This window comes from Neofelis nebulosa, chromosome 9 (assembly GCF_028018385.1).
Source record: "Neofelis nebulosa isolate mNeoNeb1 chromosome 9, mNeoNeb1.pri, whole genome shotgun sequence".
In the NCBI taxonomy this organism is placed as follows: Eukaryota; Metazoa; Chordata; class Mammalia; order Carnivora; family Felidae; genus Neofelis; species Neofelis nebulosa.
The window spans coordinates 39,914,098-39,938,396 of record NC_080790.1 but is presented as its reverse complement, the minus strand read 5'-3'; the positions used below and the strand labels follow the sequence as shown (position 1 = coordinate 39,938,396).

The window sequence follows — 24,299 nt, the reverse complement described above, 5'->3', positions numbered from 1 at the left end:
CAGAAGTGAGTAACAGACAACCTTTATTAAGCATTTAGTATGAGCTCTGCATTCTTTGAAATCTTTATCTCCATCATCTCATGAGTGTTTTGTGGCATCATGCCTATTTTTCAGGTGAAAAGGCTGAGGCTCAGAGAGGTGCAGCAGTAATGTGGGAGCTGGGGTGTTTAATCGGGCCCTGCTTACCCCCAAAGTCCACGTGTGATGCGGAGTACTGCTCTATAAGCTATGACAGCTAAAAATATGTACGACAGTCCTTCATTCCTTTAACATTTACTGAGCACCTACTAGGGATGCAGATAAGATATGAATTCTAGGGGCACCTGAATGGCTCAGTCCAACTTCAGCTCAGGTCACGATATCGCGGTTCATGGGTTCAAGCCCCGCATCAGGCTCTGTGCTGACAGCTCAGAGCCTGTAGCCTGCTTTGGATTCTGTGTCTCCCTCTCTCTCTGCCCCTCCCTTGCTCATGCTCTGTCTCTCTCTCTCTCTCTCATACATAAACATAAAAAAAAAGATATGAATTCTAATGATGACAACAGAGTGCCATGTGGGGACCAAGAAGCAAGAGAACAGTTCCACCTGGAATCAGAACAGGTTTCCATGGAGACAGTGGCATTTGACCTTGAAGGGTGGAAAGGATTTCAAACAGGGGGTGACAGGGGCAGATGAAGGACCAACAAGAGCAGAGGCAGGAAAGAGAAAAGTCTAGAAATAGCAACTCTGTGTGCTATTTCTAGAACAGCACAGAAGGTGGTGCTGTAAGTGCAGTACAAGAGGAGCCAGAAAGGTAAGGAGGGACAAGACAGAAAGGCTAGGATCAGAGCTCAAATGGCAAAGAAGAGCAGCAGTGACTATCTGGGTGGCTACTGCAATAGTCCAAGCCAAAAGGAAGGGTGTGGGGAAGGCCTAGAGAAAGGGAAGAGATGTAAAATGGGCAGGACTTGAAGAGTAAGTAGGAAGAAGGAAGACCATCAAAGATGACTGAGATCTGGAGCCTGGAGGTCTGGAGGGGGTGGTGATTTCATTGTCATCAGAAAGATGGGACACAAGAGGAGGGGTGGATTCAGAGTTAGGAAAATACTAAGTAAAGATACCAAGGAGACAAGGTGAGGAGAAGTTCAGCAGAGAATCAGAAATGCAATACTGGAGTCCCAGGCAGAGAAGCTAATCTGGGAACCAGGCATCAGGGGACAGCTGAAGGTGAGATGATCCTGGGAGGGAGAAGAGAGCGAGGTGAGGCCCTGGAGAAATCCCACCCAACACTGCTGAGCGAGGGGAGGAGGAAGGGAGCTAGCAGGAGAGAAGAGTCTGGAAGGAGGAGGTGACTAAGAAGGCGCCACATCACCACAGCCAAGAAGAAGCTCTTCCTGCTCACAAGTGATCTTGAAAACGCTTTCTCAGACCTCATAGGTTCAACCAGGCTCCTCTCCAAGACCAGGTAAGCAGGGAGGCTTCTCTCTTCCCACCTGGACCCTTGATGCATCCAGCTATACACAACCTCCACAGGTAAACTTGGAACAGAGAGGGGGCCGGAGACATCCGTGTGAGTTCCTGGCCCTTCCTCTTTAGCTGACTGGTGGCACTGTGTCTTCTTTTGTTTTCCTCTCCCTAGCCATCTACCAGGTGGAGTGAGGTGCCATAGTCGTCCCAGCAGAAACACGGGAGAGGAGGGATCCAGGATGATGATGGGGTGTTGAACAATGAAGGCGAACATGGCAGAACCACACTGGCAAGAAGTGTTGTTTGGTTCTGATTCAACAAGTTGCAGAGAGCTTTAGCTCGGGTGCCAGCTGATTTGTTTGAGAGACTTAGACGGCAGGCAATACTTCCAAACTTTTTCAGCAGGTTGTTCAGCCGTTTAGATAATCTTGGGGTTTAAAACTGGTTGCCATGGTGAAGTGTAAATATTAATTTTATGTCACACTGTCCTTAGCTGAAACAGAAGAGAGAAGGCCAACTTGATGTAACCCAGCACAATGGCCTGAAAGTGTTCCTCAGCTACTGGATGGAGCAGACACGAGGGTGTGACAGTGAGGTGAGACACAGAGACATGGAGGGGATGGCAGTCTTCTTTCTTGGAAATGCTTTCTGAGAATGAGCTGACACAGGGAAGTTTTATAGAAGGAAAATCAATACCTGTCCTCTGATTAATTGTAAACAGGTGGTTTGCACCTAATTAATATTCAATAGATAGCCAGAAACAAAAAACAAAAAACAAAGGCAAGGAAAAACGACTCCAGTCTGGCCAGAAGCTGCAAATCACTGGTTTTATGAGCCTCTGGGAATGAGCTTCTGGTTCCAAAAATAAAGTTTCATGGTGGTTTGAAAGCAGTATTTTTTTCAAGCAAGAAGTTTAGATAAGGCAGTGATGGATAAAAGGTAAGGATAATAGGGAGGGGACTTTTTTGTTTAACTATGCCAAAAGCTATCTCGTAGAGTTTGTTTTGTTCTTAAGGCAAAATTGAGTGGGACTTTAAAAATGAGTGGGGAAACACCACAAGTTGTCTCTCTGTGGCTCTAGTACCCATGTTCAGGTGCCATCCTGTAACCGGGGCTTGGCTATCCCTTGGCGGCTGTTGACCATAACTGCAGGCAAAGTGCCTGAGTTTTGGCTGGCAGATTGGGGAAATGGAGGTCATGGCGTGAAAGCAGCACTGGGCCAAGGAAGAAGAAATAAAAGCAACACCATGGGTGATGCTATAGGTTGAGTTTCCATCTCCCTGTTTTGCTGGTGAACCTCATTTAAGGAGGCCCCACAGTGCTGAGTGGGTAAGAGAGGGGTCCTGTCAAAGCCAGGGCACTGCAGGTAAAGGGGGGAAATAAAGGCAAAGAGAACCCAAGACGTTTCATAGAGGGCTTGGGGCAGTGCTGCCCAAGAGAACCTTCCGTGATGTTGGAAACCGTCTATATCTGTGCCAGCCACCTGCTACCACAGCTGCTGAGGATTGGAAATGGGACGAGTACAACTGAGAAATTGAATTTTAAATTTACGTAATTGTAATTAATTCAAATGTAAGTAGCCGCACTGGACAGAGCGGGACTAGAGAATCAAAAACGTTTATTCTTCAGATCAACAAGGTTTGATGAGTAGCTATGAATGCAGAATGCTAAACAAGTAGGCACTGGTTCTTTATTTTGTTTTTTTCTAGGCAAGAGACAAAGGAAAAGAATCTAGAGTCCCTCATCTCCAGACGCTAACAATATAATAGGAAATATTAGATTCTAGGGAGAAAAACCCACACACAATCTGGGGAAGCAGAACCCCGAATCCACAGCACCCAGAATCCATTGCACTACTTGGAGCAGTGTCTTAACGGGTGACTTTAACAACAGAATTGGTACTGGAGGAGCTGTTCTAAGGATCGGATCTCCAGGGGGAGTAAAAAACATTATTTTTCAAGTTATGGGACAAGTAAAAAGCAAGGTTTGTTTACTAGGTCTAAGAACGGGGCAGATGGAAGAGACCTAATATGTGCTTCCTAGTTCAAGAGCGATAAGGTGGCCTTGGACACCTCACAGTTTTAAAACTTTTTATCAATTGGTTTTTCTCCTCATGGTTTCTCTTTCTTGTGAGAATGTGTTTTGTTTATTTTAGAGAATTATTTTTACTTTTCTTAGGTTTATTTATTTTGACAGAGAGGGAGAGCATGAGAAAGGGAGGGTGAGAGAGAGGGAGAGGAGAATCCCAAGCAGGCTTCATGCTGTCAATGCCGAGCCCCACGCAGGGCTCAAACCCATGGACCTTGTGATCATGACCGGAGCCAAAAACAAAACTCAGACGCTTAACCGACTGAGCCACCCAGGCGCCCCTCTAGGGCATTATTTTTAAAAAGAGAGAAAGATTTCCAATTCTAGTCTTTAAAAGACCTGGGGCTCAATTTCCCCTCTGGGTGAAATTACTGGCTGGGAAACACCCAGCTTTGAGGCTCAGAGCCCACTCAGAGACAAGGGACATTTAGACCGATGGTCCTAGAGAAGGGTGTCCTCAGGAAGGAGACAGAGCAGTTTCATAGAAAGAAAAGATGCATCGACATTTCCCAGGGACAGAAACCCTGGGGAAAACTGGGGGTGGGAGGGGGGATTAGTAGTCCTGGAGGAGAAACTTCCCATGTGTAATTGTGTTGTTTTCGTTTTTCCAGTTCTAAAATAAAATATCAACGTTAATAACAACTTATATTTGTACAATACTGTTTACAAAGTTTCTTCACTCCTGATGATGCAAAAACCCTGTAAACATCTGTTTCTTTTCTTTTCTTTTTTTTTTTTTTAAGGAAAGGGCTCAAATACAAGAAAAATTACAAGAAAAGAAGTATTAACTAAAAGTGTGGCCACATGTTGTACACCTTAAGCTAATATAATCTTACATGTCACTTATACTTTAATTAGAAAGAAAGAAGGAAAGAAAGAAAGAAAGAGAAAGAAAGAAAGAAAGAAAGAAAGAAAGAAAGAAAGAAAGTAACCAAAAGATCTTTTAAGCTCCACACTTTCCTCCTGGGGAGCCCTCAAAGGATGGGGAAAAAAAAGCAGAAGACAGAGGAGAAATGACCCTTCATCTAGTCACCTGATCCCAGCCTCCTTTTATTCTGAAGTAAGAGACAGTCTTTCGGTTACCTCACACTCTCTTGCATGTCCATCTGGCTAAACGCAGTAGATGTTTAGAGTGAGAACTGATTTGTGAGTTGAGGGTGTTTTCTGGGAGGAGAAAGGTAGGGCCCAGGAGTCGTAAAATGGAGCCATAAGTAGGGTGACCATGGGTCCCTGTTTGCTTGGGATTGGGTTCGTGTATATGGGTTCCTGGTGTAATTATTACAGAAAGGCATACTGGACTGGTCTGGACATTAAAATTTATGGTCACCCTAGTCATGGGTGACTTGGCAAAGTATCTTTTTTTCATAAAATTGCTCTGACTATTCCCGTTATCACCAAGGTGGTTCAGGGCTCAGCTGGGTGCAATGCACTGTGCTGGGCTCTTTGTAGCATTATAAAGAGGGAGAAGAATTTGTATTCCCACCATAATATTTCTCAAGTGGCATGAAGTCTTGAGGAAATGAAACATTCACACACACACACACACACACACACACACACACACACACACACACACACACACACCTGCCTCACTTTCTCATTCGCAAGGTTAATGCTTCTAAGAAGCCAAATCTGCATCCCAGGAATGTTAAAGAAGTTAAGTGTTTTAACCCTAATCACCTGTGCGTTTCTGGTTCTGGGTGGGGCCTCAGGCAGTGACCTGTTCAGAACTGGCTGTTTAACAATCATCCGGGCAACTTGTTAAAAATACAGATTGAGCCTACTGCCTGAGATTCTGAATCAGCACATCTGAGAATCTATTAAAAAAAATAAAAACAAAGCTTCCCAGGTGGTTTGGACATGAAAGCCAGATTTGGACTCACTGGTGAGTCATCATCCTTTGACCCCTGCCTAGAGCGATCCATTGTTGCTGTGGAAACCACTGATTTACTCCTCAGCCAGACTGGATTCCACATCTGTTTCAAAAATAGAGGGCATTATTTTTAGAAGACAAGATGTGTTTTCTCCCTTAAGATATTTATATTTGGAGAGGAAAAGCAAAGCCCCCAAAAGGCAGAAAACTTTCTCATCTGAAACAAACTCAACAGGAAGCGGGCATCCTCACGACTTGAGCACAACTAGAAAGAACTAGTGAGTGGTTATTTCCTGAGGCAAGTTTCAGATTGTCTGGAGCTTCCTTCACGTTTAGTTGTTGTAAGGTGCCCGGCTGGAGGCTTGGGCTCATGGGGTTCCCCGCATGGTCTGAGCGGCTGGTGGCGGCTCGCCAACACGGTATCAAGACTCTGGAGGCTCCAGCTTGAGGCAGACCTGGAAAAGGACGGCCCTACAGAATTACCATCGGAGTAAAATTTACCCACACGCAGCTGTATGGCCAGGAGGCCACACTGAGCCAACCCGACAAATATACCGCACTTATGCTCTATGACTGAGCTGAGGAAACAGCAGCACCCATCTTTCTTCAGGCTTCAGAAGCAGAGGAGATGGGGTGGAGAGAGGAACTGACAGAAGGTTTCTGGAGCTTTATGTCGCAAAGTTGCCCTGATGACTTAAGAATTTAGCAAGTCAGAGTTCTCTTATCTTTCAGCTTAAAAAAGGAAAGCACAAAATGGTTACATCTCAAATAGAAGGATCTTGGCATTCGCTGCTCTTTGTAAATCCTGACACATCTCCTTGGGATACCACAGCAGAATGTCCCCTCCAAAGATACTCACTGGGATCCATCACCTTGCCAGCAACGATTGGACTAAGAGGGACACCTCACTACAGTTCTGTGTTATAGAAGGAGCTGGTCCTTCTCTGAATAGGAATCATTCCGTTTTGGTGTCCCTTCTCTTTCTCCCAGCCTTTGTCTGTAGAACTCCCTGACTTCAGGTAGACAGTACTTTTCAAACAAATGCTCAGCCCCAGTGGGTAAATCTTTCTTCCTACTGTGCTTCTCTTGGGTAAGGACATAGAAAACCCAGCTCGGGCCCCTGATCCTGGCTGTCAACATGCTCCATCCCACCATCCACTCAGAGCCCATGGAGCACCAAGGTCGGTATCAACTGACTTCTTCCAAAGCCTTTCACAAGTCTGCCCCCTTGCCTACAACCCTCACGCCACCACCTAGGACATACAGCTTCCCTTTGCTCATACAACTCCCTTCCCAGTCAGTGTGTCTGCCCAAACATTAGCATAACTGCCTCTCTTCCATCCCCAGCCGACTGTAGACCCCTACTCCACATTTGGACTGGGGGTAAGGGACTGTCACCAGGAAACACAAGGCCATCTCCTGAATTTACTCTGAGGGAAGATGTCTACCAATCGAATTTTTCAGGGCTGAGCACACAATGAGAAATGGACATAATGACAAGGAGAATGTGATGTGAGAAGAAGCTAGGAAGGAACACAGAGGACGTGAATGGGGCTGGATGGAAAAGAGAAGTGATGCTTACATCACAGACCAGAGTTTACTTTGAACCTCCTTCAATGTTAATTGCGGCTGCTACAGGCATCCTCCTCCTCCATGTCTGTACCACTCACCTCCTCTGGGACCCTGGGTTCCTTCCCTCAGGTCAGGTGGGCCACATGAGCTTGGAGCCCACCCACTCACTCAGGTAGTCTCCCCACCTGGCTATTTTGAGTGTAGGTGACTCTCCCAGTGCACCCTGGGAAATTGTAGAGAAGAACTCCCTCCCTCCCTTTTCATTTTCTCTTTCTCCCAGGCTTTAGCTCCAACTCAGTCAGAGGTTCTTAATCTGGGACCCACAATGAGTTTCAGGAGCTCTGGGAAACTCTTAATATCACATACATCATTTGTGCGTGTGTGTGCACACACACAATTTTCTGGGGGTGAGATTCACTATTTTTTCCATCAGATTTTCAAAGGGACCCCCCAAAAAGATGAGGAATCCCTGATTGGTCCTGAGCCTGCCTTGTCCCATTTGTGTGGGTGAAGCAGGGCATGCTGACAGGGTCAAGATCCTCCCATGGTTGTAGTGCTCAGGGCCCCACACAGTACCTTGGAAGCAGCCATCACGGCTGCTGTGGCCGCCACATTCAAGCCCCGCTTCCCAAAGTGCACAAGGGCATCATAACTTCGGTCTTTTGCTTGGACCAGGCAATCATCGATTTCCTGTTGAAGGAAAAACGGAGGCACACTGAGTTGGAAGGTTCAAACAAATCTCTGTTCTTTCTCCCTTCTCCTGAACACTGAGCTTGGCAGCTTGCCCAATCACGGATTCTCACTGGAACTGAAAAGTCACTGGCACTTTGGGGTGTGCATTCAGAGAGGGGAAGGTAGACGGGAGAAAGGAAGGAAACGAAAGAGATACAGGGAAGTAAAAAAGGAATTTTGAAAAAACAGCCATTTACCGACCCAGGAAGGTTTCCTTCTAGCAGCACCCTACGATTGTTCCTGAAGTCCTCTAACCTCCCAGGGAGGCTCCAGGGGTCCTGGATGTGGACAGGCGTGCCATTCCACACACAGCCATCCTATGTGACACTGAAGGAACTGAGGGTGGAGAGAATGCCAAGAGTGAAGCCTCTAACCTGAGACCTGCCACTAACTGGTTGTCAGGCTTCGGCAAGTGTTTATTTAGCCTTCTGAAAAATGAGGACAGTGATAGTACCTAATTGGTGGAGCACGGGGAGGATCACATGAGATCATTCCAGTAAAGTATCTAACACAATGGCTGGTTTCAGTGGAGTGAGAACCACTGTCATCTTTCTATCTCAAGGGGATCAGGCCCTTGCAGTTCTAAAATTCTACAATTCTTAAGAAGTGCCTGGGTACTTCAGTCAGTCTGACTCTTGATTTCGGCTCAGGTCATGATCTCATGGTTTGTGAGATCGAGTCCCGCATTGGGCTTTGCACTGCCAGCATGGAACCTGCTTGGGATTCTCTCTCTCCCTCTCTCTCTCTCTGCCCCTCCCCTGCACGTGTTCTCTCTCTCTCTCTCTCTCTCAAAATAAATAAACTTTAATAAAATAAAATTCTACTATTCTGTAACTATTAAATACTCTATCCAAATACCTCTCCATGTAAGATATTGAGGGGAGATATTAGGACACAGAAAGAGATACTTGTGCTATTTTTGTTGATAAGGGAGATCATTTTACAGATAATGAAATAAAAGCAGAGATGAGAAGTCATCCAGCATCATCCCCAGGGTAAGAGGGAGGTTGGAAAAAGGATTGAAGTCTCTCTCCTTCAGGGGCAAAAATAATGGCTTACTTCAGATCTGCTTCAACGCTGGCTTTTTCTTTCTGTTTGTTACGTTTGGGTTGTTATCACTGTTGTAGGAGAACAGCTGTTTTGTAACTTACAGTAGCTCATTTCGGAGTTCAGTAACACAACGACACCTGGCCTCAGGCTCATTTGAAGTTCAGCACATTAGTGCATTTCCTTTGCTTTGAGGCATATCGTGGGTGAGTCAACCCCTGTGCATTCCTGGTTTAAGGCTTCCCCAGGAAGTCACCACACTAAGTTTTCATTGTGACCCCTGACTGACTCTGGTAGGGATTCTTGGCAGCTCTTAAGTCAGCCACGTTCACTTCAATGGAAATTAGATTGGTGGCTTCAGGGTGAGCCCAGCATCTGGGGAAAGGGAAACGGAAAGAGTAGGGATTTGACAACCAGGGGAAGAGGGAGATCCTATTCCTCAAAACCCACCCTTCTGAGACAGGCAGTGCTGTATCCTAGTTCCTAAAAGCGTTCTCAGAAATGTCTATAGTAATCTGCTCATGCAATTAACATGTTCCCTCAAAGCTTCCCTGAGAAGTCCAAAGTACTCAACTTTCAGAGACAACAGAAATTGATATACAAAGCCACCTACAGTGCTCCTATTTTATGTTAAGAATCATATCCCAATCAGTTTAGAAGGTCATGTAATATAATTAATGAATGATACAATATTGGGCTCAATAATCCCACCCTTGGCAATTTATTCTAAGACAAGAAGTCAAAAGAAGAAATCCATCTCTATGTATTGTGGTGTTCATGAATCATGAATCAAGATCAAGTACAAATGGCTTATGTGCAAACATGTTTAAGATCTCAGACACAAATATTATATGTATATTAAGTGTTTTTGTTGTTTTTAGGTATTTGGGTTTGTTTGGGTTTTTTTTGGTTCACTTAAAATTTTATTTTAAAGAAAGGTTTAATAGACTGCTATCCATAAAAAAGAAGTTACCAAAACAAATTAGTGAGGCAGAGGTAATGGATAATGGACTTTGCATTCATTATTGTATGAAACCTTAAAAAAAAACAAAACAAACAAAAAAAAAACTATAGAACAAGTCACTGAAAGCAAATCCAGCAAATTAAGTTCAGCGGAGATGTTAAACAAAAAAATCATTTTACAGACAGTGACATTGTCTTATAAGAAGCTTAGGATTAAATTTCTTTTCAAGAGATAGAAGTTGTAATTCTTACTTGAATTCTTACTTATTACTGACCCTTTCCTGCAATTTTCCCCTGTCTTATTTTTTCCATCTCTGACATTAGACAAATCTATATTTTCATTGCCAAGATATTTGTGAAGTACTTTGATGCAAAATAAACACAAAAGGTAAACAGCATGAACAAATTATTATGACTGTTCTCATTAGTACTTACCAACCGATAATTACAAAAACAGCAGGGATTCCACTGGTAACACATATTGTATCACTGAACAATAAAGCAACCCTGCACAAGAAATTTATTATCTTCTAGTCTCTGTTGGTAGCTGCCTGGGTACACGCTCAAGGCATTTAATCTCTTTATGCCTCCACTTTTCTATGTTAAGTTTTAAAAGTGATTTTTAATAGTCTATGTAAAAATCAGATCTATAGAAGGACAGGAGCTGAGCATGATAAAAGGAAGGAAATTCAGTTTAGGGAGTTGAATTATGAGCAACTCTTTTGTTGTTTGTTGTTGCAAGGTACGCAAATGTTTTTTAGCAAGTAATGATAAATAACATCTTTTTGAGGATTTCACCACTATTTCTAAACATGTCAAAAAATAGATTAAAAAGAAGATTAGAAGGAACAAATTGTTGGGGGCAAATACGGGACAATCTAGGGTCCCCTACAATAAAACACTCTGTCCTTTTTACTTATCACTTTTAAATTTTTTACTCGCTGGAAGGAGTGACAAAGGCTTAGCAGCATAAATTACCTTTTCTTTTGAAGACAGCGTGGGATGTACAAACTTCCTGTATAGGAGGCTGGAGCCTTTTGTGTAGGGAGACAGCAGCCAGGCGACAAATGCTATTTTTAGTTCATAATAGAATGGAAACCTGGAGAGAGATGAGAAAATACACATTCTGTTAGGTTCTTAGCAACACTGCCTGGGCCTATGAAGGACGAGCCCAGCACCTCTCGTGCCTGCCCAAGGCTGCAAGGCTCCCAGATTCCTCCTTTCTCCACCCATGAAGCTATACGCGTACACTTGCAAACACAGAGCAAAAGCCCAAGGCCTCTATTTTTTTTTTTTAAGATTTTATTTTTATTTATTTTTAATTTTTTTAACGTCTATTTATTTTTGAAGGAGAAAGAGAGACAGAATGTGAGCAGGGGAGGGGAGAGAGAGAGAGAGAGAGAGAGAGAGAGACAGAATCCGAAGCAGGCTCCAGGCTCTGAGCTGTCAGCACAGAGCCCGACACAGGGCTCGAACTCACATACCGTGAGATCATGACCTGAGCCGAAGCTGGACACTTAACTGACCGAGCCACCCAGGCGCCCCTAAAGATTTAATTTTTTTAAGTACTCTCTATACCCAACATGGGACTCAAACTCACAACCCCAAGGTCAAGAGCCACATGTTCTACTGACTGAGGCAGCCAGGCGCCCCCTAAGGCTTCTTTGGAAAGTCTGTTCTTGTTTTCATTTTTTGTCAAAGCCAGCCAGGGATCCAGGTTGTCTCCAGCCATCACCCTGCGGGCTATGCCTGGCAACTGCTCGTGTTTCTTGCAGGGTTCTGCTTGTTTAGGTTGGAGCTGGGGCTCCAACCACAGCCTGTAGGTTCGGAAGGCCATGTTCCTCTGTGCCCTACATCCAGTCACTCACTCTTCACTTGTGGCCAAGAAAGCACAAGCACCTGAAGGCTTTATAACAGGGAGGAGCTGACAAAGAATCTTCAGACTGAGAATAAAAGCCTCCCCTTCTTGGCTGGGACAGGAGCCAAATTCTTGACAGCAAAAAGGATGCTACTCACCCTACGTAAGTCGACGGCAGGCAAAAAGAGCTTGATCTTTTTGGTGCCAAAAGAAAGAAGGGTTCAGGGTGCAGGTAACATACAACTCCAGAGTCTGAAGTCCTGCACACTATTCATTTATGCATCACAGAAACACTGACCAGCACCAACAAGTGTCAGCTTGTGCTGAGCACTGTGTAGACAATGGTGAATAAAGAAGACCTGATCCCTGCTCTCTTGGAGCTTTTAGTCTAGTGGGAAACAGATAAGACTTTCTTGCACCCTTGGAACTGATAGTCCAGTCGGAAAAACAGTTTGATCAAATAATCACAAATCATATAGAATAGCAACCTGAGACAAGTGCTATAATGGGTCTCTGCCAGCTCACATGGTGCCTTCGTATATATAAGAAAAAGCCACCCCTCGAATGGATGCAGACCTGTGAGCACATGACTAGTGAATGAGCCTTCATTTGAACTTTAGCCCCACTTGCCACATTGGCCAGGTATCTTGCTCTATGAACAACCTGTGCAACAACACTTGGCTATCCTGATGTGTACTGATACCATGTCTTTTTTATTTTCTATATTCTGATGCTTTGACATCTTGGGTCCTTGCTGACTCTGGAGAGGGTACCCCTCCTGGGATTAACCAATTCCCAAAGATAGGAAACAACTCACCCACAAGCAAGCCTTTCATATGCAAACTGACCAATCCAGAGCCCTTACCCCTACCACCTCTTTTGTGAGCTCACACTCTGGGCCACTCTCCAGCTGCCCTCACCATCCCAGGGCCAGGTTTCAGCCACCAAAGGACAGCCCCTTCACCCCAGAGCCCACTGAAATTATTCAGTCCAGCTAATCCTAAACATGTTTACTCTGCCTTGCGTGCTCCTTCCATGGAAACCACAATAAAGGTTCTTGCCCACACTTCCTACTTCTGCCTCTTGACTGACCTCAGGGTGTGCTGTGCCCCCAATTTCTAGGGATCTGTGATTTTTTTTTTTTTAATTCTGGGGAATTTTTTTTTAATTTTTTTTTAAATGTTTTTATTTATTTTTGCGACAGAGAGAGACAGAACATGAGCAGGAGAGGGCCAGAGAGAGAGAGGGAGACACAGAATCGGAAGCAGGCTCCAGGCTCTGAGCTGTCAGCACAGAGCTGGATGCGGGGCTCGAACCCACAGACTGTGTGATCATGACCTGAGCCGAAGGCAGACGCTTAACTGATGAGCCACCCAGGTGCCCCTAGGGATCTGTGATTTTAACAAACTTCTTCCTTCATGACAGTCATTTCTGCATCTATGTGTTTTACCATACCTGATTAAAACAAATCCTGGGTACCCTTAAAACATGATACTCTGAGGGAAAAGGACACCTGTGCTATTCTGAAGAATCAGAAAAGTAAGTTCCTCCCATGTACCTTCTTTCCCAGCCCCCCTTCCCCCACCAAGGGAGCTGAAAATAAAGAGCAATTTCTGGCAAGTCAGTTCAGAGCCTTCAAGTCTCACACAGGACCCCCAAATCAGCAGCTCCACCCACTCTGCTTTCCTCATCCAGGTCTCTGGTCTGTCTTCTTCTGCCTCTGGCAGGCTCTTCCTGGATATTCCCTCAGCAACTCTAGAACACTGTCATGTCGAGATTGTTTAATGTTTCACAGCCATCACAGACAAGAGGCTGAAGGAACAGAGGCATGATTCTCCCACACTTGAACACTCTAGTGATTAATAATGGAGGAAATTTTGTCTTGGAAACAAGTATTTGCCAACCCCAAGGGGAAAGCAAATGAATCTAGCAAGCTCAGGCATCAACACAAGATACACACATAATCCCAAAGGATCTGTCACACGGCAGTGCCTTTGTTGTTTATGTAAAAGATGTGTTTTTTTCAAAACAGGTAATGCATGCATATATAGTTTTAAAAATCCAAATATCCAGAAGAGTATACAGCAAAGAATCTCCTTCCCATCCCAGACCCTTAGTCCCTTTTCCAAAAGCAAAATCATTATCAGTAGTAAACTTCAGATGCCTAAGATATAAAATCATGTGGGTATATATGGCTCCTTTATCACCCCCCCAAATATACACATTAACATTCTATAACCCCTTCCCCCCCCACCCCCCACCCCAACACGCAATTAACAGTATACTTTGGGGATTATCTCAAACTGCCTCTGGAATTATCGCACCAGGCCCTCATCAGGTATCATAAGGGGCTCCCAGTTGAGCCACTCAGACCCTGTGTTTCGCAGACACCTTGGGCCCACTTGGTTCCACCAATGCAATCACCACCAACCAGGTCACTTTCCAACTGATCTACCACAGTCCCAGCCTTCACCAAGAAGTGGAGAAGGACCCTGATCATTCCTTAATGATTAACCCTTGAACTGTCCAGAACTCTAGGATGTATTGTTTCCCCTAGGTGCAGGTGCATAGTTCTTGGGTGTATGTGGGAGGTACAGACTTCCACCCTTCTGATGTTACACTTTCACACTCCTGAGGGCTATTTTTTTTTCAATTTTATTTTATTTTATTTTATTTTATTGCTATTATTTTTTCCAACCTTATTATCCTTAATATACAGAAAGTTGCACATATTTAATGTATACATTTTGATGAGTTTGGACATAGGCATATACCCATGATACCACCACCATAGGAAGTACATATGTCCATCACCTCCAAAAGATTTCTGTCCCTTTGCTTTTTTTTTTTAATTTTATTTTTTATTTTTTAAAATTTACATCCAAATTAGTTAGCATATAGTGAAACAATGATTTCAGGAGTAGATTCCTTAATGCCCCTTACCCATTTATCCCATCCGCCCTCCCACAACTCCTCCAGTAACCCTCAGTTTGTTCTCCATATCTATGAGTCTCTTCTGTTTTGTCCCCCTCCCTGTTTTTATATTATTTTTGTTTCCCTTCCCTTATGTTCATCTGTTTTGTCTCTTAAAGTCTTCATATGAGTGAAGTCATATGATTTTTGTCTTTCTCTGACTAATTTCACTTAGCATAATACCTTCCAGTTCCATCCACGTAGTTGCAAATGGCAAGATTTCATTCTTTTTGATTGCCAAGTAATACTCCATTGTATATATATATACCATATCTTCTTTATCCATTCATCCATCGATGGACATTTGGGCTCTTTCCATACTTTGGCTACTGTTGATAGTGCTGCTATAAACGTGGGGGTGCACGTGTCCCTTTGAAACAGCACACCTGTATCCCGTGGATAAATGCCTAGTAGTGCAATTGCTGGGTTGTAGGGTAGTTCCATTTTTAGTTTTTTGAGGAACCTCCATACTGTTTTCCAGAGTGGCTGCACCAGCTTGCATTCCCATAGCTATTTTCTAAGAGGGTTGGACAAGTGATGGAATTGTCAAAATACATGCAATTAATGGGTATAGAAAATTTCTGGAAGAGAACACAAGTAACTTTTAACAGGGGTGCCCCCGGGGAGACAGACTGAAGGCCTGGAGAGAGGAGGGACTTAGTTTTTGGTGTACTGTTTCAATTTCATTTTGCCATGTGATATAGTATTTTATAATTGTTAAAAAAAAAAAACTAAATTAAATCACCTGTAGAAATTAGGAAGCAAGCCACCGTCTATCTGTCCTGTGACCATATACAATTGCTGTTTACATCAAGATAGAAAGTCTTAACTATGAAGAGAAAACTGCCCCAGGGGAGGGGCGGAGAGAGAGGAGTGAGGATGAGTGAGGAGTGTGGGGCCATCTCCAATCTTGGAAGTGAACCAAAGTTAACGATGCTCCCCAGGAAGCCAGAAGGTGCTTCCAGGAAAAACAGCAATCTCTCTCTTTCTCTCTCATTATAAAAAGAGGTCAGAGCTGCTGAGCTGGTGTCCATATCCCTGAAAGGGAAATAGGGGCTCTGTCTGTGTGATCAGCCTGTTCTGCGCCATTCCCAGAGCAAGAAGGAGGAAGGATTACGAAGATTCTGCCAGAGGACAACTATGACCTATAATGGCTGGAGGTTGGCAGAAAAAGAGAAAGCAGTCTGAGGGCATGACCAGGCTGTAGAATAAAGCCGGCAGGGAAGGTTCCCAACCTCTTCCCTGCAGAAGCAGCAGGACATGGGCAACACCTTCACTTCCCACCCATAAGCCACCTGGGCAGCTACCACTAAGATGGGCCAGATGAGGCCTCCACGTGGATCAGGAAGAGAGGGATTCTACTACCCATACCTATGCACACATGCCCAATACACCAGGTATCAGAGGCCCTTCTGTGGTAGGCAGAATTTTGGTCCTATGACTTTCTCATTCTGATGTTACTCCCAGACTTTGTTCCCTTAACATGGTAAAAGGGATTCTGAAGAAGTAACTGAGATTATTAATCAGCTGACTTTAAAATAGGGAAATTATATTGGGTTATTGGGGTAGGCCTAATCTAATAACATGATCCCTTAAAAGCAAAAGCAGAGACCTTCCTCTGGCTGGTAGCAGAAGGCGGAGATTTGAAGCATGAAAAGGATTTGACACGCCATTGTTGGCTTGAAGACGAAAGGAGGCAGGCCAAGGAAATGGGGACCTCAGTCTTACAGCCACAAGGAACTGAATTCTGCCAACAATCAAAATGAGCCTGAAGTAGACTCTCCCCCCAATCTCCAGATAAGAGCCCAGACTGGCCCACACCGATTTTGGCCTTGTGAGTCCCTAAGCAGAGGACTTAGTTGATTCTACCTGGACTTCTGACTCATAGAAACTGAAATGATACATTTCTGTTGCTTTAAGCTCCTAACTTTGTGACAGTTTGTTACAGCAGCAATGGAAAGCTAATATACTTCCCAAAATCAAAATCAAATCAACTCCAGAAATAGTTGCTAAGCATTTATTAGGTATGAAACTCTAAAGTTCCGGGGCCATGGGTAAAAACATAGTCCAGCTACCAGGGAGGGGCACATCCATCATTAGACTGGATTTTCACTTAGTCAAAAGCAGTGAGACTGAAATGCCGATGTCCCTGAGAAAGAGCTCGTAAGACTAACACTATCCCCCTTGAAGTTCATGAGGAGGGATAGGAGGACAGGAGGCCACTCAGCACCAGGCACAGGACATTGTTAAGAGGGAAGACTTAGCCATGAAGTGCTAGCCATGATGCTTAAATGACTATACAGTCCTTCACTGGGCCTAGCCTGTTGCTCTCATCTCCATGGGACACAGGAGCCTCCCCAATGCAGCTCTGAACAATATGGGGTCTGACTCGTACTGCCAGCCCCTGGACCTGGGGAAGATGAAAAATAGCTCAGCAGAGCTCTTTCTTCACTCCCAGAGACTCAGCCCCATCCTGAGTCTGTTATTTATCTGGGGGCAGGGCAGTGCAGGATGGCACAAACTTGTTAAATTAGGTAATCCACATTTCTTCCCTACAGCTTGAGGCCACAATGGTTAAGACATCTATTTCTCCCAGTGGAAGTGAAAGCTGGGATCCCTCAGGGAAGAAACTATATACTAAGGTCATTAAGACCACTGATTCAAAATAGGATTCACAGGGGACGCCTGGGTGGCTTAGTTGGTTAAGCATCTGACTCTCGGTTTTGGCTCAGGTTGTGCTGGAGAATAAATAAATAAACTTAAAAAAACAAAACCAAATAGGATTCACAGAAACAGTGTTCAGGTCTGGCCCTTGGCCTGTGACATCCTGGAGAATAAATTCATACTGCTCCTTTTTGGGTATGGACTTTCTCCAAAATGGAAATATTTTTACTATCTTCTCCGATGATAACTGATCATGGTATAACATTCATGCAAAACAGCAAATACAAAACTAACCCCATGATTCCAAGTTGCAAAAATACCTCTGGTTAACTGATAGGTATTTCCAAGCTCCTTTAATATATATTCACATATGTACAGAGAAACCCAGGCCCTTTCAATATAAATAAGATACTATATATTATTCATAGTCTCTCTCACCTAAGAAGATACAGTATATCAATACATAGACCTAGCTTACAATTTTTACTTGCTCCATTGCTGTAATAGCTGCATTGTTTATAACGGGAAATTTTTTTTCATCCAAAGGGGATTGATTAAATAAATTATGGTCCGTCTATACCATGAAATTCCATGTGGCCATTGAAAAAATATGTAGATCTATTTATGCTTATATGAAAGTGTTTAAAAAATAAATTTAATAAGCAAAGTGAGAACTGTTACGTATACTATAATATCATTGTTTAAAAAAGAAAGAAATATTTAAGTAAATATTTAAAAAGTATATACAGCTGTAAATAGTAGTTATGGTGAGAGTGAATGGTGTTTGAGAGAAACCCAGTTTTATTAGTTAAGGAGAAACTTTTGTATACTTTCTTTGCCTTTTTTTTGACATCTGAATGCTTCTTTACTAATTCCATTAACTGAGGAACTCCTTATTCTGTCCATCATTATATCATTGTATTTTAAGAAAAATACCTGCTCTTATAAAGTCACTGAATAAATATTTACTTGAAGACTTTATAGACTAATTTATTAAAAATATCCCAGTTAACATCCTGCACTTGCTTTTCTGTTCTGAAGTAAGGTTTGAGACTGCTTTCAGACCTTTCCCATCTCTCCACTGACACAAGGCAACATCTTCCCTTGAAAAGTCCCAGTTCCTGGAGTAACTTACCAACAAAGGAAGATGTCAGTAAATGTCTCTGCTGTGGTGAAAAGTGCAAATATAATCCAGTACATCATCCATTTGACCTGTTGAAAGAGAAAGCAACAAAGCTAGTAGAAAACATCGGGGCTAAATGGCCAGCTGCCCAACATCAAGAAGAAGAGGAAAAAGTGGACAATGAGGTATGTTCCGGTAGTGTATCCAGCATTCGTAACCCTTTCTCCCTATTCTTCCATAGCCCATGTCCAGTTCCACTCCAGGCCTTGGGTCTGGAGGCAAACACACTTTTTCCACAAGTGATCAGGGCTCCAGGTCCAAGTAGTCTCTGGGTGACCTTCAGTAGCCCTCAGGTAAGCTAGGGGGACCTGCAGACCAGGAGTGACTCAGGATTCAGTTAGGCCATTTTTTCCAAGACTAACACCAGGTTAGTAAACTCTCCAGAGTTTACACTGAAGAGACACACTTTGGAAAGAACTTTAACCAGATGAGACTTTCTGGAATGTAATGGTGGTCACTTAAGAAAGCTTTCCTGTGGAAAAGTCTCACAACTCCTCACAGAAACTGGATCGTTTTAAAAAAGTCTCTCCCACGTGAACATCTCTATCCATTTCAACTGCCTCTCTCCCCCAGTAAAGTCTTTGTCACCTATCTCCTGAACTACTGCAAGAGTCTTCCAACTGCTTCCTTTGTCTTAGGGTTTCCCCCTGCTCCCACCAACCCATCCTATAAACAACCTCTATACTAATCTCCCAAAACCAAAAACTTATCAGACTACTCCCTAACTTAAAATCTTCCAGACTGCAGAATTAAGTCCAAATTCCTTAGTCTTCTCCTTCTAGTTTCTGGTCATGGTGGAGTGAGGTATTTGACTAGCTTTCCTGCCAACAATGATAACAAACTCTAAACAAAATATTTAATTTTTTTAATGTTTGCTTATTTTTGAAAGAGAGAGAGAGAGCACAAGTGTAGGAGGGGCAGAGAATGAAGGGAACAGAGGATCTGAAGCAGGCTCTGCGCTGATACCAGTGAGCCCGATGTGGGGCTCAAACTCATGAACTGTGAGATCATGACCTGAACCAAAGTCGGGTATTTAACTGAATGAGTCACCCAGGCACCCCTAAACAAAATATTTAAAAACAACTGTTTGAAGGTACTAGGAAACTATCAAAAGCTGGCAGAAACTGGAAGGGATTTAACTCTTAAAATAAGGAAACCACACCAGGATAGATCCATGTTAATGTGGCTGGGAACAATCCCCAGCTGGCAAATCATGGGGCAGATAGAACTCAAGAAGAAACCCATAGTCCTTTTCTTTTTCTTTTCTTTTCTTTTTTTTTTTTTTTTAAAGAGAGTGACATGCACATGTGCATGAACAGGGGAGGGGCAAAAGGAGAGGAAGAGAGAGAATCTTAAGCAGGCTCCATACCCAGTGCAGAGCTGAACACAGGGCTAGTTCCCATGACCATGAAATCATCAGCTGAGCCAAAATCAAGAGGTGGATGCTTAACTGACTGAGTCATCCAGGTGCCCCAGGAAGAAACTCATTATCTTTTTGCCTGAGGAACTGCAGAATGAAATTTGAGACCCTAGAAATGTTGGAAATTAAGAGGGAAAAAATCACAGACAGGGATGCTATAAGGGGGCAGGACACAAAATCCACATATAAATTCCCTTTAAATATTTGCCTGGCCCCTGAATTGCACAGAATCAGGTAATACTCCAAGGTTTCTGAGAAAAAACAAAGATGGAAAGCTGAAAAAGTTGAGCAGAAATTTAATTTCACCCCACTGTAGTAGAAACAGAGTTTGGAGTTCAAGTCCTAAGTTAGAGCAACTTGGTAAACATTTGAGAATTTCCACTGAAACATCTAAAAGGCCATACCTTAGGAAGAAACATTACATCCCAGGACTAAGAGATCAGCTCTAAGACTACGGACAAAACTGAAATACCCTTGCCCCAATAAAATGTAAAATTTAGCTGCCATAAGATCAAGATGAGTTTAACTACCTACTAGAACAAAACTCAACATTCTTTACAAGAATGTAACATAACCTTATAGCAAGATTACAGGATATAAGGTTAATATATAAAAGTCAATTGCATTCCTAAACATCTGGACAAATGGAACTTGAAAGTTAAAAAAACAGTATCATTTACATTAGCAGCAAAAAAATGAATTTCTCAGGAATATATCTAACAAAATGTATAAAAGATCTATATGAAGAAAACTACAAACTCTGAAGAAAGAAATCAAAGAAGAGCTAAATAAATGGAGACATATGCTATGTTCAGGGACAGGAAGACTCAATATTATCAAAATGTCAGTTCCTCCCCAATTAATCTATAGATTCAATGAATCTAAATCAGAATGCCAGAAAATCCTTTTGTGGATGTGAACAAACTGATTCTAAAGTTTATCTGGAAAGGTGAAAGACCAAGAATAGCCAACATAATACTGAAGAAGAACAAAGTTGTAGGCCTGACACTATCTGACTTCAAGACTTACTGTAAAGCTACAATGATCAAGACAGTGTTATTGCTAAAGGAATAAATAAATAGATCTATTTTTATTTTTATTTTTTATTTATTTTTTTTTTAATTTTTTTTTCAACGTTTTTTATTTATTTTTGGGACAGAGAGAGACAGAGCATGAACAGGGGAGGGGCAGAGAGAGAGGGAGACACAGAATCGGAAACAGGCTCCAGGCTCCGAGCCATCAGCCCAGAGCCTGACGCGGGGCTCGAACTCACGGACCGCGAGATCGTGACCTGGCTGAAGTCGGACGCTTAACCGACTGCGCCACCCAGGTGCCCCTAGATCTATTTTTAGAATAGAGAAATATAATAGAGAGCCCAGAAATAGACCCTATAAGTATAGTTAATCGATCTTTGACATAGCAGCACAGGCAATTCAATGGAGAAAGAATAGTGTTTTTTTTCTCCCCCAAATGGTGCTAGAACAACTGGACATCACATGAAATAAAAAGATAAGTAAATTAGTAAGTGAATAAGAAAATGAGTGAATAAATAAATGAATGAATCTAGGCACTGGTCTTACAACTTTCACAAAAATTAACTCCAAATGTATCATAGGCCTAAAAGAAGATGCAAAACTATAAAACTTCTAGAAGATAACACAGAAGAAAACCTAGGTGACCTTGGGCTTGGCAATGAGGTTTCAAATACAACAGCAATAGCATGAACCATGGAAGAAAAAAATTCATAATTTGGACTTCATTAAAATTAAAAACTTCTGCTCTGCAAGACACTGTTAAGATAATTAAAAGATAAGCCACAAAATGGGAGAAAATATTTTCAATACATATATCTGATAAAGAACCCATATCCAAAAATACAAAGAACTCTTAAATTCATAAAAATCTCATAAAAAATAAACAACCCAATTAAAAACTGGGCAAAACACCTGAACACCTCACCAAAAAAGATATACAAATACATAACGACTTATTAACAAATCTTTTTTTATGAAACCTAAATTTTTCTTCTGTCACCACTTAACAAGACACTTATCCTAGGAGGACAAGGTAGGATTCAATATTATTTTTCTTGAAAAATATAAATATGTTAAACAATCTATAGGAAAAAGTAGATATAATGAGTGAAGAGATGAGGAATTTCAAGAGAAAGAAGGAAACTCTTTAAAAAGAACCAAATGAGGGGCGCCTGGGTGGCGCAGTCGGTTTGGCGTCCGACTTCAGCCAGGTCACGATCTCGCGGTCCGTGAGTTCGAGCCCCGCGTCAGGCTCTGGGCTGATGGCTCGGAGCCTGGAGCCTGTTTCCGATTCTGTGTCTCCCTCTCTCTCTGACCCTCCCCCGTTCATGCTCTGTCTCTCTCTGTCCCAAAAATAAATAAAAAAAAATAATAATAAAAAATTAAAAAATAAAAAGAACCAAATGATACCCTAAAACTGAAAAACAGAATATTTGAAATTTTTTAAATTACTGAACAGAATCAAGAGCAGGCTGGATGCAACAAAAGAAAGGATCTGTGAACTTGAGTACAAGACAATAAGTCAATAAGACAAAAATATAGATTGGAAAAAACAGAGAGGCTCAATACCTAAAGAACAGCATCAAGAACTAACATATGTGGAATAGGAATTTTCAGAGGAAAAAGAGAATGGGACATAAAAATTATTTTAAGAAATAATGACTGAATTCTCCAGAATCAATCAAAAATAGCAAATCCAAAGAACCAGGGAGCTCAGAAAACCTCCAACAAGATAAATACAAAGAAAACCACACCCAGGCACATCACAGTAAAATTGCTGAAAAAGAAAGAAAATCTTAAGAGGTGGGGGGAAAGACATACTACCTACAGGGGAACAACAATAGATGACTTTTCATAGGAAATGATGAATACCAGAAGAAATAAAATAACATATTTAAAGTGCTGAAAGAAAATAAATCAACCTAGAATTCTATACCCAGCAAAAATATCTTTCAAAAATAAAGGCAGTTCTGGTGAATGCACATTGTCGTTGTGATTCTGAAACATGTGGCTCAAGAGATTATTTAGAGGTCTTCTTTATTCAGAAAAATGACTGTCCCCTGGTAACCACCCTGGTTTAATCCATCAAAAGTAACTACTGTCTCAGAGACTACATGTTATCAAGAGTACCTGCAGCAGAACAGGACTGTCAGTAGGGGGCAAAGAAGGTACATTTCAAGGCATGCTAGGGCCCAGGATCCAGGAATTCCCAACAATGGTATCCAGATACAAAACCAGCAGCCTGATTTCCCACTCTATTGTCTTTTTCTTCTTAGCACTCAAACCATGCTTTAATATCTTCAATTAAAAACAAAGGACAATGAGGGGCACCTGGGTGGCTCAGTTGATTAAGCATCCAACTCTTTATTTCAGCCCAAGTCATGATCTCACCACTTGTGAGTTCAAGCCCTGTATCTGTGCCCTGGCAGTACAGAGCCTGCTTGGGATTGTCTCTCCCCATCTCTCTCTGCCCGGCCCCCACTTTCTCTTTTTCTCTCAAAACAAACTTTAAAAAAAAGGACAGTGATAACAACAATAAAAAATCCCTTTCCTTGAAACAACCCTTAGCTATAAACTTCTCTAGTGAGTCATCTATACTCGCAGTGTCTACTTCCTCATCCTCCACTTAGTGCACTACATTCATTAAATTAATACTGCTCTCACTGGGGTTCCCACTTTATAACATACTTCAAGGGAGTATAGCTGACCCTTTTTCAGTTTGTTTACTAAATTTGCTTGACTTTCAGATGGATACAAAGCTATCATTTCCTGAAAAGCTCCCCAAACACCACAACTGTCCTGGTTTCCCTCTTGACTTTCTGGCTACTTCTCAGGTTCACCAGTTCGCCCACAAGGCTTTGTCCTAGACATTCTCTTCTAACTCTAAATAAGACAATCTCCCTGGGAAAACTCTGCATTCCTCACCTAATACAGACAATCAATTCTGTCACTTCCTGTCTTTTATTTCTGTTGAATCTATCTTCTCTTCATCCCCTTTGCCATTTGCTTACTTCAGACCACCAATATCTCCTATCTAGAATAGAACTACAGCCTTTTTCTTGGTCTCTAAACCCCTGACCTAATCTGACCTTTAATCAAATCTACTAATCTATCCTCCATATTCCAGTGAGAATGATCTTCTTAAATCCAAATTTGAGATTCTCCTTCCTACTGTAAAGTCTTCAACAGTGCCATACTGTTGTTAAGACTACTGTTGTTGTTCTTAAATTGGTTTACAAGTTCTTGCATAAATGAAACCCTCATTATTTCCATAAAAAGCTCCCTTCCACCCCAATACTTTCTTGAAATTTTCACTCCAATTATAATGAACCTCTTTCAGTTCTCTGAACAGTGCACCTTCTTTTGCCTACAGATTTCAGCCCTCAGATCTCAGCCTAAATATCATTTTCTCAAGGAAGTGTCCAAAGTTTGAGTAAGTACCCCCTCCT

At 42.4% G+C, this 24,299-nt stretch overlaps 1 protein-coding gene and 1 long non-coding RNA gene across 14 annotated transcripts in view; one reads left to right on the top strand and one right to left on the bottom strand.

Annotated features, from left to right (window-relative positions):
• The window catches only part of REEP1 (receptor accessory protein 1), a 111,854-nt gene that overhangs the window by 25,591 nt on the left and 61,964 nt on the right, over positions 1 to 24,299 (bottom strand). For all 12 annotated transcript variants that reach the window (XR_009248449.1, XR_009248450.1, XR_009248451.1 and 9 more), the window contains exons 3-5: positions 18,349 to 18,425; positions 10,697 to 10,817; positions 7,553 to 7,666 (exon numbers count right to left, since the gene is read on the bottom strand). Coding sequence is in view for 8 of the 12 variants with exons in the window: in XM_058683418.1 (XP_058539401.1) it covers positions 7,553 to 7,666; positions 10,697 to 10,817; positions 18,349 to 18,425 (312 nt within the window). In the remaining 4 variants the exon portion in view is untranslated. The remainder of the gene's footprint in view (positions 1 to 7,552; positions 7,667 to 10,696; positions 10,818 to 18,348; positions 18,426 to 24,299) is intronic.
• LOC131484796 (uncharacterized) lies at positions 637 to 4,543 on the top strand. 2 transcript variants are annotated; one of them, XR_009248454.1, is made up of 4 exons: positions 637 to 790; positions 1,405 to 1,441; positions 1,937 to 2,038; positions 4,275 to 4,543. It is a non-coding gene; the product is annotated as an uncharacterized LOC131484796 (long non-coding RNA). The 2 variants fall into 2 exon arrangements; XR_009248453.1 differs by having other exon boundaries at positions 637 to 1,441.